The 15,085-nt window shown below is 39.6% G+C and overlaps 1 protein-coding gene across 2 annotated transcripts; it reads right to left on the reverse strand.

Moving 5' to 3' along the window:
• Positions 1-9,686: 9,686 nt before the first annotated feature.
• LOC107764385 (uncharacterized) lies at positions 9,687-13,467 on the reverse strand. Of its 2 annotated transcripts, XM_016582946.2 has the most exons (4): positions 13,041-13,467; positions 10,752-11,000; positions 9,917-9,963; positions 9,687-9,795 (listed from the first exon to the last, which is right to left on the reverse strand). In XM_016582946.2, the coding sequence occupies exons 1-3, from the start codon at positions 13,352-13,354 to the stop codon at positions 9,927-9,929; spliced, it is 600 nt and encodes a 199-aa protein (XP_016438432.1). In that variant the 5' UTR covers positions 13,355-13,467; the 3' UTR covers positions 9,687-9,795; positions 9,917-9,926. The 2 variants fall into 2 exon arrangements, with proteins under 2 accessions (XP_016438432.1, XP_016438431.1); XM_016582945.2 differs by having other exon boundaries at positions 9,687-9,963; positions 13,041-13,466.
• Positions 13,468-15,085: the final 1,618 nt, after the last annotated feature.

Below are 15,085 nucleotides of genomic sequence, written 5' to 3' on the forward strand. Positions count from 1 at the left end.
AAAACAGTCACCAAACAGCCCAAACAACATCAATAATAAACATATTGAGCCTCCCAAAATAGTCCACACACAGCCTAATCACTTCATACATACGACAACCACCGTAGTCGTGTCAAACAACCTGGAAATGTTACGGATAACTATCAGCCCATAACCCTACATATATATGGTGTTTATCCACACCCTTCCTCCTCCAAAACTCCACAAGATAGTAGTAAAATACGCAGCCCAACAACAACGCAAAACAGTCCACAAAACAATAACATTACTACCAAGCCTTTCGATATATATCTCACAAGTTCTAGCTTCAATGGCTTAGCCGCAACTTGGATAATCTTAAATACATATAGAGTAAGAGGTTCCTTACCTTTATACAGAAATAACAACTCCAATTTGACCTTAAATTTCCATGAAATATCCCTCCAATGCTGCCACCACAACAAAAAAACGAAACTAGCGATCAATTAGTGTTTTTCGGTACTAGAATCACTTTAGAACGCTTGAAATCACCTAGGATTGATATTAAGAACATTAGGGAGTATTTACAGAACATAAACCCTTTAAAACAACCTCCCACACGAGCTGGAACGACACAAAAATGAGCAACAACAAGAAGAACAAGAGATTTACTAGCGCCACGGAATTCCCGACACTTGATTTGTGTTGTTTGCCCTTTTTTTGGGTCTTGAATCTTGAGAGAACCTTGAGATGATGTTCCTAGGGTTCTAAGGTCTGAAAATAGTGAAAATAAATGACTTAAAACGGGTTGGAGGCATCCTATATAGGTCCAAATATCTTAAACCGACTTAGTGGGCCCCATAGAGAGGTGCTTGGCGCAGTCTCGCGAAAATGCGAATATCTCTCTACTCCGAGATCGTATAGATGAACGGTTTAATGTGTTGGAAACTAGACTCATAGATCTTTAATTTGGTTGGTATATCACCCCGTAATTACTTGTAAATTATGAGAAAAGATTAGAAACATTTAACCTAATGTTTAAGTAAAATTATGAACCTAAGTTGCGACAACTTTTGTCGACTTTTGTTTCATAACTCGTTTGACTTCAAGACTTATGATACGGATATTATATGATTAAAATACCTTAATAAATGACCTTTTGAGTGTATTAAGCACCGCTAGATTACCTGAAAATACGAGTTACAACATCCTTGATTCGTTTAACTTCTAATACTGGTTAATCACACTTATACACTCTTGTATCACTTAAGACCAATAGGATTGACTTCTTATCATCTCAAAGATAATTCCTTCTTGGATTTATGTTAACTAATATATGGCATGAACTAACACATGTGGATATGGGTTGTAACAAACACCCTCCCCCCCTTAGGAACATTCGTCCTCGAATGTAAGGGTTTATGGGGAGTTTAAATCATCGTGGATTCCAATGGAAATTTCCGATCAATTTTCCCCTTTAAAATGGTCACTAGCAAAACTTGCAAGTAATTAAGCCCAACATATGGCTTCACAAGGTTACACAAAGCATTATGCGTATTTACATTATCTACATATCACCATTTTGTATTAAGGAGGAGTATTCTCAAATTATTGCTTACCTCATAGAGCCGTTTCACCTTCCAATGTATCCTGTCTTCCACCAGCATCCTTGTAATCTTCATTCTGGAATAAGTAAGAGTATTTAGACTTCATCTCCTCTTCTGCTTCCCATGTCATTTCTTCCATATTTTTGTTCCTCCACAATACTTTGACGGAAGCTACATCTTTTGTTCTCAGCTTGCGGACTTGCCGATCTAATATCGCCACTGGCACTTCTTCATATGATAGGTCCTCTGTAACTTGTACATCTTTGATAGGGATGACTCGAGAAGGGTCTCCAATACATTTTCTCAACATAGATACATGGAATACCGGGTGGACAAATTCCAATTCGGATGGCAATTCTAACTCATAAGCAACCTGTCCAATCCGTCGAAGAATTTTATACGGCCCGATATACCTTGGACTCAGCTTACCTTTCTTCCCAAAACGCATAATACCCTTCATTGGTGAGATCCTCAGGAAAACCCAATCACCAACCTCAAACTCTAGATCACGACGTCGGACATCAGAATAAGATTTTTGCCTGCTTTGTGCCGTCCTCAATCGCTCCTGTATCACTTTCACCTTCTCAATAGCTTGGTGAATCAAATCTGGCCCATATAATTCTGTTTCACCGACTTCGAACCATCCAACTGGTGATCTACATCTCCTCCCGTATAGTGCCTCATATGGGGCCATTTTAATACTGGAATGGTAGCTATTGTTATAGGCGAATTCTATGAGTGGAAGATGATCATCCCAATTCCCCTTAAAATCTAGAACACATGCTCGTAGCATATCTTCCAGTGTCTGAATGGTACGTTCAGCCTGTCCGTCAGTCTGCGGATGAAATACAGTGCTGAGATTTACCTGTGTGCCTAAACCCTTCTGGAAAGACCTCCAAAAGTTAGCCGTAAATTGAGCTCCTCGGTCTGATATAATAGATATGGGCACACCATGAAGCCTAACAATCTCCTTGATATACAACTTCGCATAATCTTCAGCCGTGTAAGTTGTCTTTACTGGCAGAAAATGGGCACATTTTGTAAGTCGATCAATTATCACCCAGATGGAGTCAAACTTATGATAAGAGCGAGGTAATCCAATAATGAAGTCCATATTAATCACCTCCCACTTCCAGGTCGGAATCTCTATATTTTGAAGCAATCCACCGGGTTTCTGATGTTCTCTCTTTACTTGTTGACAATTGGGACACTGGGCTACAAATTCTGCAATAGACTTCTTCATATTATCCCACCAATACTGCTCCTTGACATCATGATACATCTTTGTCGAGCCGGGATGGATGGAATATCGGGATTGATGAATCTCATTCATAATCTCCTCTCGCAACCCTGCCACATTAGGCACACACAATCGGCTCTGGTATCTCAGTGCCCCATCTTTTCCGATCCCAAAAGCCATACTTTTACACTGTTGAATGCTTTCTCTTAATCGTACTAAGATAGGATCTTCATATTGTCGTGCTTTTACCTCGGCTACCAAAGATGATTCTGATGTATTCTGTATAGTAACACCTCCGTCATCAGAGTCTAACAATCTGATTCTCATATTGGCTAGCTGATGAAGCTCTTTAATCAACCCCCATCTACCTGCCTCAATATGTACTAAGCTTCCCATTGATTAACGGCTGAGAGCGTCTGCCACAACATTGGCTTTACCGGGATGATACAATATCTCGATGTCGTAGTCTTTCAATAATTCAAGCCACCTACGCTCCCTCAAATTCAACTCTTTCTGCTTGAAGATGTATTGTAAACTCTTGTGATCTGTGTAGATGTCAACATGGACGCCGTATAAGTAGTGCTGCCATATCTTCAAAGCATATATTACTGCAGCCAATTCCAAATCATGGGTTGGATAATTCTTTTCATGCTTCTTCAATTGTCTTGATGCATAAGCAATCACATTCCCACGCTGCATCAATACGCACCCCAAACCTATACCTGAGGCATCACAATATACCACATAACCTTCTGTTCCTTCAGGAAGAGTGAGCACTGGTGCAGATGTCAATCGATTCTTCAACTCCTGAAAACTACGTTCACAAGTGTCAGACCACTGGAATTTGGTAGCTTTTTGTGTTAACTTAGTCAATGGTGATGATATAGAGGAAAATCCTTCTACAAACCGCCTATAATATCCTGCTAGCCCTAGGAAGCTGCGGACTTCTGATGGTGTTGTAGGTCTCAGCCAATTCTTTACTGCATCGATCTTCTGAGTGTCGACACTAATACCCTCATCAGATATCACATGGCCAAGGAATGCTACTGAGTTCAGCCAGAATTCACATTTGGAGAGCTTAGCATATAACTTACGATCCTGAAGCGTCTATAATACTATCCGCAAGTGGCCCGCATGTTCCGCCTCCAAACGAGAATATACTAGAATGTCATCAATGAATACAATCACGAACACATCAAGATAGGGCCTGAATATAGTATTCATGATATCCATAAAAGCTGTTGGGGCATTTGTTAGCCCGAACGACATCACCAAGAACTCAAAGTGCCCATATCTTGTCCGGAAGGCCGTCTTTGGAATATCCTTCCCCCTAACCCTCACCTGATGATACCCTGAACGTAAATCAATCTTAGAGAAATACTTGGCACCCTGGAGTTGGTCAAACAGGTCATCAATTCTTGGAAGTGGATACTTGTTCTTTATAGTAGACTTATTCAACTGTCGATAGTCGATACACATCCGTAACGACCCGTCTTTCTTCCGCACGAATAGGACTGGTGCACCCCAAGGTGAAGTGCTAGGCCTAATAAAGCCCTTATCTAGCAAGTCCTTCAACTGCACCTTCAACTCTCGCAACTCTACCGGGGCCATTCTGTATGGAGGAATAGAGATCGGTTGAGTGTCAGGCAACACATCAATGCTAAACTCAATCTCCCTTTCAGGAGAAAGGCCTGGGAGTTCATCTGGGAAAACATCTGGGAATTCGTTGACCACAGGGATTGATTGTAAAGTAGGCGGTTTCGCCTCCGCATCCCTAACGCGAACGAGATGATAAATGTAACCTTTTGAGATCATTTTCCTTGCCTTAAGATAGGAAATAAACCTACCTTTCGGTGTAGCAATGTTCCCTTTCCATTCAATGACGGGTTCACCCGGAAATTGGAACCTAACCATCTTCCTACGACAGTCAACATTTGCATAGCATGAGGCCAACCAGTCCATTCCCATTATCACATCAAAATCAACCATTTCTAACTCAAATAAATTTGCCGAGGTTTGACGACTACAAATCATCACAGTGCAACCTCTATATACCCTTCTAGCAATCACAGAATCTCTTATCGGAGTAGATACCGCGAGGGGTTTACTTATCAATTCAGGTTCAATGCCAAACTTATTAGCCACAAAGGGTGTAACATAGGATAATGTAGATCCCGGATCAATCAACACATATACATCATAAGAAAACACAGATATAATACCTGTAACAACATCTGGAGACGACTCGAGATCCTGTCGACCTACTAGAGCATAGGTTTGATTTTGAGCACCACTCGAACTCGGCACTACACCTCTACCCCTACCACGACCTGTCGACTGCTGAAAACCCCGTGCTGGAGGTCGAACTGATGATGAAGAACCAGACACAGATCCAGTCGGCTGAGCCATACCATCACCTCCTCTATTAGGACACTCCCGCATCATATGGCCAGGCTGCCCGCACGAATAGCATGCATCAAAACCTCGACGACACAGTCCAAAGTGGGCCTTGCCGCACTGATCACAATGTGGTGTTGGGGGTCTCATCTGACTAGTATCCCTGTGATGTTGCGAGCCAGATGCCCGCGAACTCTAACCTGGACCAGAATAGGATCGATCATATCGAGGCCTCTGAAACTGTGGAGGAGCACTAGCTACAGGTGGCGCCGAACTCCTCGAAAACTGTGGCCTGATGCGGCCTCTGAAGTCATCAGAATACCCTGCAAATCTCGCCCTCTTATGTTGGCCTCTATCCTGCTCCCTAACTGCCCTCTGCTGGCGCTTACGATCCTCTAGGGTCTGGGCATAAGCTTGAATACGGGAAATATCCATGCCCTCCACCAAGGAGGCTGTTGTACACTCATTTATCAGATGTGGTCCCAACCCATTCACGAACATATGCACCCTATCACTCATCTCGGCCACCATATGGGGAGCATACCTTGCCAAAGAATCAAACTGCATACTGTACTCTCGCACACTCATATTACCTTGTCTAAGGTTCAAGAACTTATCAGCTCTAGCTCGTCGTATCTCAACTGGCAAGTAGTGACGAAGAAAGGCCTCAGAAAATTCCTTCCACACAGCTGGAGGAGGGTTCGGACCCCTGGATCTCTCCCAACTATCATACCAGAGAACCGCTAAATCCCGTAGCCGATAAGAAGCCAACTCTACTGCCTCTGTATTACTAACATGCATAACCCGAAGTGTACGATGAACCTGGTCAATAAAAGTCTGTGGGTCCTCCTTGGGGTCTGATCCGGTAAACACTGGAGGGTCTAAATTAATAAAATCACGAACTCTTGTACTAACTGGTTTCTCAGCAGCACCTGTATTCTGCCTCTGAGCCTGAGCAGCTACCAAGCTAGTCAATAACTGCAAAGCACTCCGCATATCCTGGTCTGGAGTGCCAGACGGAGGAACTGGAGGCGCTGGATGCCTTCTAATATCCTCTGGAGGAGATGGAGTAGATGAGGTATGAGAGGGCATCTCACTCTGAGCCTCACTTTGTCCTGCTCTGACTTGGGGCACCTGACTGGTACCCTCTCCCGCTGCTGTATCAAGCCGTCTACTAATCGTTTGCTTCCTAGTCGAAGGCATCACTGGAAAAAAAAACAAGGTGAATATTAGAGACGAACACTTACGACTCAACTCTACGCACGATCTAGATTCAGGAAGAAGGTAACAACCCTAGATGTCATGTAGCCTCCTGATTATAAATGTGGCGCGCTACACATCCATAATCAAGACTCTACTAGACACGGCTCATGGACAACCCCTAGGACAGACTTGCTCTGATACCAAGTTTGTCATGACCCAAACTGAAGGGCCATGACTAGCACCCGACCACACTTGCCGAGCACCAACGTACATTTCATCTAACCTTCATTATTATCTTTTAAGGCTGACGAGATCAATATAAATGGTAGACCTAGATCATGGACAACCAGCAATAAAATATGACGGCATGAACATACATAGCAGGGGATGACCAGACAATCAAGAAACTACGTATAAGGTATGAGCTACCACGCTACTATGAAAGACTATACAACAAAAACTAGCCGACAAGGCATACCAAACTGTACATGAGCCGACACCTGTCTATGAGCCTCTAAAAGAACATAAGTGTTGCAACATAGCCGGAACAGGGCCCCGACATACCCATAATGTCTATAACAAAAATTGCATACCAAGACCAAGGCAAGTCCGGAGAAGGGATCTCGCCAATCACCGCTGAACTGGACAGTCTACTGTGGTGGGGGAGCTGCACCTGCCTGTCTATCAGGACCTGCAGCACGACATGCAGCGTCCACAAATAAAAGGACGTCAGTACGAATAAAGTACTGAGTATGTAAGGCAAAGAACCATAAATACGATCAGTAATGTAAGCAAGGATAGAGAATATACAACCTGTAACATCTTAGTACCTCTGAGGGCTACTTACATGAAATGCATGATACATATGTATAAATACATAAACCTTTAAAGCATTCGCCTCTGTGGGCATCATCATCATATCGTACCCGGCCATAATAGGCTCGGTAGAATCGTACCCGGCCACGTGGAGCTCGGTAAAACCCAACTGATCAGTGGTTGCACAATAGGTGTCGTACCCGGCCAACTATAGTGTGGCTCGGTAGAGTAAAATAGATACATATATATAATGCATGCTCGACTCATGGAATCACATTCTAAATCTTTCGGAGTGACGCAAGGTCGGTATCCTCTGTACACGTTATTAGGACTAACTCTTCACTATGAACCTTATAAGAATCATGAAGTACCAACAACATTGATAACATAAGACTAAGAGAAGCAACATTAACATCAATCGTTCCATAAGAGGGAAAACAATGTAAGTACTGCTAGCTTCTAAGAGTAGAGTATCTTGGAAGATCGTTCATTACATTATGTACAATCGGAGTCGTGCAAAAGAAGGAAAGGGATAGCCTCACATACCTTGTATATACTGCCCCCATCTCAAGCTATGCAATTGTCAAAACTCCTTAGTCTATAATAAGAGAAACGATACTATCGTTATCATTTAAGCGTCATAACTATTATGTATCGACCACAACCTATTTTACGATGAAACGGACAACACCTCCCCTATATATATGACCTCACACCATTCAAAACAGTCACCAAACAGCCCAAACAACATCAATAATAAACATATTGAGCCTCCCAAAATAGTCCACACACAGCCTAATCACTTCATACATACGACGACCACCGTAGTCGTGTCAAACAACCTGGAAATGTTACGGATAACTATCAGCCCATAACCCTACATATATATGGTGTTTATCCACACCCTTCCTCCTCCAAAACTCCACAAGATAGTAGTAAAATACGCAGCCCAACAACAACGCAAAACAGTCCACAAAACAATAACATTACTACCAAGCCTTTCGATATATATCTCACAAGTTCTAGCTTCAATGGCTTAGCCGCAACTTGGATAATCTTAAATACATATAGAGTAAGAGGTTCCTTACCTTTATACAGAAATAACAACTCCAATTTGACCTTAAATTTCCATGAAATATCCCTCCAATGCTGCCACCACAACAAAAAAACGAAACTAGCGATCAATTAGTGTTTTTCGGTACTAGAATCACTTTAGAACGCTTGAAATCACCTAGGATTGATATTAAGAACATTAGGGAGTATTTACAGAACATAAACCCTTTAAAACAACCTCCCACACGAGCTGAAACGACACAAAAATGAGCAACAACAAGAAGAACAAGAGATTTACTAGCGCCACGGAATTCCCGACACTTGATTTGTGTTGTTTGCCCTTTTTTGGGTCTTGAATCTTGAGAGAACCTTGAGAGGATGTTCCTAGGGTTCTAAGGTCTGAAAATAGTGAAAATAAATGACTTAAAACGGGTTGGAGGCATCCTATATAGGTCCAAATATCTTAAACCGACTTAGTGGGCCCCATAGAGAGGTGCTTGGCGCAGTCTCGCGAAAATGCGAATATCTCTCTACTCCGAGATCGTATAGATGAACGGTTTAATGTGTTGGAAACTAGACTCATAGATCTTTAATTTGGTTGGTAGATCACCCCGTAATTACTTGTAAATTATGAGAAAAGATTAGAAACATTTGACCTAATGTTTAAGTAAAATTATGAACCTAAGTTGCGACAACTTTTGTCGACTTTTGTTTCATAACTCGTTTGACTTCAAGACTTATGATACGGATATTATATGATTAAAATACCTTAATAAATGACCTCTTGAGTGTATTAAGCACCGCTAGATTACCTGAAAATACGAGTTACAACATCCTTGATTCGTTTAACTTCTAATACTGGTTAATCACCCTTATACACTCTTGTATCACTTAAGACCAATAGGATTGACTTCTTATCATCTCAAAGATAATTCCTTCTTGGATTTATGTTAACTAATATATGGCATGAACTAACACATGTGGATATGGGTTGTAACATTAACATAGTAGATCTACTATCTAATATTGGGTTACGTTAGCTAAAGATATTCTTAACAATGAGAATGGACAAGAGGCTTGTGAGATAGACGTGAGGGGGCAATATGAAGAACATGGATACAAGTTATGCCTTGGAATAAAAGACAATTCCAAATCTGCTTTGTCTACTAACAAGGAAGCTATAAGTAATGCAACTATGAATCTCATGGAGAGTTCGATCCTGGCTCAGGAGAACGCGGGCAGCATGCTTAACACATGCAAGTCGGATGGGAAGTGATGTTTGCAGTGGCGGACGGGTGTAATACCATTTATATTTAAGCCAAACCTGCTTGGTTTTCTGCAAAACAAACTGTAATAGATGGATCCAAGGGTAATTATAAGCAAGAACTTTTCATGTTGCAAACTAGTAAAAGTGAAATCAAAACAATATAGATCATATTGATTACAATGGCTGATATACATTTCACAATTTGGAACTAGTATAAATCCATAGAATTCAAGTTTCATCACTCCACATGAAGCCTATAGAGAGCCAAAAATTGCTAAATTAGTAACTGAATATATATCAACAACATTCTTCAATCTCTTAAAAGATAACTCCAATTGGCTTCTCATCCTTAGAGCAGGAAGCTGATTAAATTACCTTCTGATAGTTAGCTCGTCGATCTGCTTGATCCGTTCTTTTTCTTGCTGCCAAGTTTCATATAAGGTGAAACACGGAATTTATGAGTTTACTAGCTTTGTATAAATTCACTAAAATACTTAAACTCTTAACATCAGCAAATCCATTTCAATAAAAGAAAATTCATAACTGCAGAAGTAGTTAACGCTGCACAATGAAAACATCTGAAAAACGTCGTATGGGAAAGAAAACAAAAAGAGAGTACTAATTCATTGCATATATATAACTTTTGTCATTTTAATGTAACATGTTCCAGAAAATATTGGCTGCTACGGAGTAATATAGGAAAAGAAAAATAGGCAATAGTATATGCATTGGCTAATCAAGATTATGGTGGAGGAAACTATTCTTATCATGGCATTGATGTAGGTGGCAAAATGTACTAGAGAAACTAAGTTGTTATAATAATGGATTGGGACGAGCTTAAATGGAGCGACACGGATAGTGAGAAGTCATATAGCTGACCCTAACTTGCTTGGGGTGGAGTAATGGTTTTTGTCATTTTTGTTGTCATTTAGACTAAGTTTCGACATTCAGTAGCATGCGGTAGCACCGTAGCAGAATGTTTTATCCCAAAGACGTTTCTGCGGTTGCTTGTGTGAGATTTGGTGTTGGTTCAAAACTTCTGGTATGATATGCCAGATTACTTTCCATTTATCACTCTGCTACCTATCAGCATCTATCTTGTATGTACTAATAATTTCAAGTTAAACTCCTCGTTATATCACCACACAGTTGACAGTTGCAAAGTGCAAAGAAGATGAAAAGAGTGGAAATAGACCAATTAGACGTCTACCTTGATTGAACCTCAGCATCAGTACCCGCGGAACTAGCTCTACCTCCTCTCCCAGAGCCAGAAACAACTTCATCCATGCTTTGCCCAAACCTTCTGTACCTACCACCCGAAGCAACAAAAGCAGGGCAAGGCCTGTAAGCCTTTATTGGCCACCAACCAAAACCTGGAATTGTTGCAATCCCTCCTTGTATCCGTCCCTCGCCATTACATCCTCTTTCAATCTCCTCTCTCCCACAGGCCTGACATGCCCTGTGAATACATCAAATTCAAATCATTAAGATTGCGGAATATGTCCTTGTACATCAGCAACTGCTTGACAGAAATAGCGATATGATATTAAGAGAAACAAAATCATCATTCAAGTTATCTACAGCTTCCAAAATTCAGCCCTCTGTAACTAATAAATAAACTTGCCATATTCCCATTCTAATGTAGCAAACACATTCTATGGTTTGAAATAGGAGTCATTGGAAAAGGAAGTGGTTAAGATCTCTTAAGATTGAAGCATCTAATCCATAAATTGAATCATTAAATAGCTAGCACAAGGTTAAAACCTGCATAGCCAATAACTTAATGTGTTATCCTTACCAAGAAAATATAGAACAGAGAATCCAAAAAATAAGTAATTTCAAAATATTGCATTATCAAGATGTTGATCATCCTTGGAAAATACATGCAAGAGAATGGTGTTATGCATCGCATTGCATCCTCCTCTTTTACCCTGAGAATTGATCCAGCTAGTTTTACGCATCTTTCATTGAACATCACAAACCTTCAATTCCGGATTGTACAGAATAAACTCACAACTATTTGTCCTTACAGTATCAATTGCTAAATCAGTCACTAAAAAAACTACTCAAGTGGCAATGCAAATGTGCCTTAGCCTTAACCATTAAGTTTTAAGTTGGCAATTTGTCTTAAGCGAGTCCCGTTAATTATTGGTTCAATATTAATTGTTCTAATAGCTTGTCAGTTGTATCTAAGGAGTAAGCTATCTTTCAAAGTCACTCATCTTACTTTCCTTCTCAAACTGATCTTAACGACAATTACCAAATCAATTCATTTGCATTTGAGAAGTGTTTAACTTTTTTTTAATGCATTGAACAACCTAAAAGCTCAAACTTCAAATCTCCTAACATTTCACACACAAACCTAAAAGAAATACAGCAATAAAAATGTCCACTCTCTAACAAGTTAAGCTTTTGGAACAAATAGCGAGTCAGTTAAACTTGATAATGGAGACAAAGGTTTAGCCCCCAAGGATTTGGTCAAGTGGAAAGAGCACAACATGTGGTGTATAGATTAGGTGTAGGTCACGGGTTTGAACTTTACCACAGACAAAACCTTAGTATCTTAGTGAGAAGGGTGGAGGGACGGGCCATTATCCGCCAAGTCTTGAACAGTATGCCACTCGTCCTCGTAAATTTATGTTATAAAAAAAAATAGAGACAAAGGTCTGTTCTAAGATTAAAATAAATGAATAAAAGTATCACATCTCTACCAATTTAGATTTTTAGTCCTGTGATCACACATTCCTAATCAGAGGCGGAACCAAGATTTCAACTTTATGAGTTCTGGATTTCGGAACAACGGTCAAGAGCTAATAACTGGGTTCTAAATTTAATTTTTTATATATATTTAGTGAATTTCTTAACACAAATACAACGTTTGAGCAAAAGCTATTGGGTTCGACCGGATCCGTTTCCAGCTTTCTGGCTCCGGTAGAAAGAGCGCAGCATGTGATGTATGGGTTAGGTGTACGCCACGGGTTTGAACTCTACCACAGACATAAGCTTAGTATCTCAATGGAGAAGGGTGGAGGGACGGGCAATTATCCACCAAGTCTCGAACAGTATGCCACTGGCAGTGGCGTAGCCACATAGCGTGAAGGGTGTTCAACAAAACACCCTTTCGGGAAATTACATCGAGTATATAAACAATTACATTATGTATATAAGTCAACAAATTACATTTTATAGATATATATTAATCCTTGAACACCCTTTGAAAAATTTCTGACTTCACCACCGGCCACTGTTCCTCGTGAATTTATGTCATAAACAAAATAGATATAGAGTCTGTTCTAAGATTAAAATAAATGAATAAAAGCATCACATCTCCACCAATTTAGATTTTTAGTCCTGTGATCACACATTCCTAATAGGTACTTTTTAAACATTCCTGAAGCATAGGCTTTACATTATCAAATAAAAATAACTAGCTGAAACTTTCCCAAAAAAGGGGGGTAAAATTCAAGAAATGAAATGAAAGCAGAAAAATTATGCATACCCGGGAGGTAAAACTGAAGTAGATTCTTGGCTTATCGAAGCTGGAAGAACATCATCATTTGACCCACTTTCTTTAACTTCTTCTTTTTCTTCTTCTGTAACAAGAGGAGTTGACGATGTGGAAGAAAAACAGAGAAAAGGATAAGATTCTAACGAACAATTACCCCGACTTAAGAACAATGTAGACCAGTAATTGTTGTTAGTGAAAGAAAGTTGTTTGTGTGATAAAACTGGTATTTTTTGTGATGGTGGTGTTGGGATAGATAGAAAAACGGAGCTGCTCCCGCCGGTGGCCATGGTGGTGATGGAGCTCATATTCTCAGCCGCTCAGCTCCGCTATGGTCAGTCCCGGTCAGCTTATGACTGGTGATAACGTTTGTTATTGGACATAATTTTGACACCAAGGAAAAAGAAAAAGAAAAAGATTTAAAAATTTCCTGACTATCTAAAAAAGAAATCCCAAGTAAGGAAAAGTATAGAAAATAATTTTAGTAGTATTGCCTCGAAAATATTTCGGTAGGACCATAGTAATGGGTGAATGCGATATCCATGGAATTTTTAGTAAAAATAGCACGGTATAGCCAGTTTTCGAACTGGTCATTCAAAAATAGTCAGCGTTTACGAAGTCAATGAAAAATAACAACTATTTTGCTGCAACAGAGACCGATCCAACATAATATATTGGAGTTCGGTGCACCTGTGTATGAACTCCAGCATATTATGCTGGACCGGTATACTTTGCTGACTCCAGTATAATATACTGGAGACTGGAGCATCGGTGCTCCAAACTCTAGTATATTATACTGGACAATAATACTTGCTGGAACTCCAGCATATTATGCTGGAGTTCTAGTGTACTTATGCTGGAACTCCATCATATTATGCTGGAGTTCCAACATACTTATCCTGGAACTCCAGTATAATATGCTGGAGTTCAAGCATACTTATGCTGGAACTCCAGTATAATATACTGGCGTATTTTTCGGATTTTGAACAGTGTTTTCGCTCAGATTTATCTTTACATGAAAAGTGGCTAAATTTCGATTACTTTTGAAACTGGGCTATTTTTGAACGACCAGTTATAAATCTGGCTATTTTTGAATTTCTCCCAATTTTTTAGGGTAAAGATCACTTTTAACCCGCGGCCGAAATTATTTGCATTCGGTTGTGTCTAAAATTTGCATATTTAACATATATATATATATATAAGAGAGAGAGAGAGAGAGAGAGAGAGAGAGAGAGAGAAGTTTACATTGAAATTATTTAATTTTCTTATATTGAAATTGTTATTTTAGTTATAAATTGTTAGTTAGTTTATTTTTTTTTGGTTTGTGTTACATTCGAATTCCGCAACCTATTGTTAAAGTAAATAAATAGTATAGAAACTAATGAAGGTGACACCAACATAAATCTCATATTGTTAATTTGACTTAACATAAGGATTTCCTTGCATGAATTGTCATTTGTTCTTCCCATTTCTCACTCATACCACATTCTTGTGTCAACTACAGAATATGCTTTTTGCATAGTAATATGCCCACAAAGTTTAAGCCAAGGAACTTAAACGATTTTCTCAGTGAAAGAAATGCGTTAGAGGCTGTTTAGTAATCAATCAACGACATCTTAATTCCAAATTAATTAAAATCAACTAGAATATTCTTTAGAATCCATCATTAGATTATTATGTTAATCATCAAGTTACCACACAATTGACAAAAACGGGTTTCCCAGTTATTGTATGCATAAGTTTTAGGCAGAATAGCCTAATAGACCATTGTACTTGTTCCGATTTGACATTTCGGTCCCCATACTTCACTTGTTTTCATCCAAACATTTTAACTTGATCAAAGTCTATATTTTAAACCCCTCTGACGGTGTGTATCTCACTTGCTTGACGTGGATGACACATCATATTCCACGTCATTTTTTTTATTTTATCTACTAAAAATACTTATTGTATACTATTTTCTTAAAGAAAAAGACGATTAATGCCTCCGTCGCATCTCCCTTCTCTCAAATTAGGGCTGAAAGCCCAAATTAGATGAA

The sequence above is a fragment of the Nicotiana tabacum genome, chromosome 1 (genome assembly GCF_000715075.1).
Source record: "Nicotiana tabacum cultivar K326 chromosome 1, ASM71507v2, whole genome shotgun sequence".
NCBI classification, from domain to species: Eukaryota; Viridiplantae; Streptophyta; class Magnoliopsida; order Solanales; family Solanaceae; genus Nicotiana; species Nicotiana tabacum.

Excerpts from the sequence above, each read along its gene's own strand:
- LOC107764385 (XM_016582946.2), bottom strand. The coding sequence starts at position 13,354 with ATGAGCTCCATCACCACCATGGCCACCGGCGGGAGCAGCTCCGTTTTT. Across the intron at positions 11,001-13,040 it reads ACTTCAGTTTTACCTCCCGG|GGCATGTCAGGCCTGTGGGA; the intron begins GTATGCATAATT and ends ATGTATTCACAG. Across the intron at positions 9,964-10,751 it reads GATGCTGAGGTTCAATCAAG|CAAGAAAAAGAACGGATCAA; the intron begins GTAGACGTCTAA and ends GAAACTTGGCAG.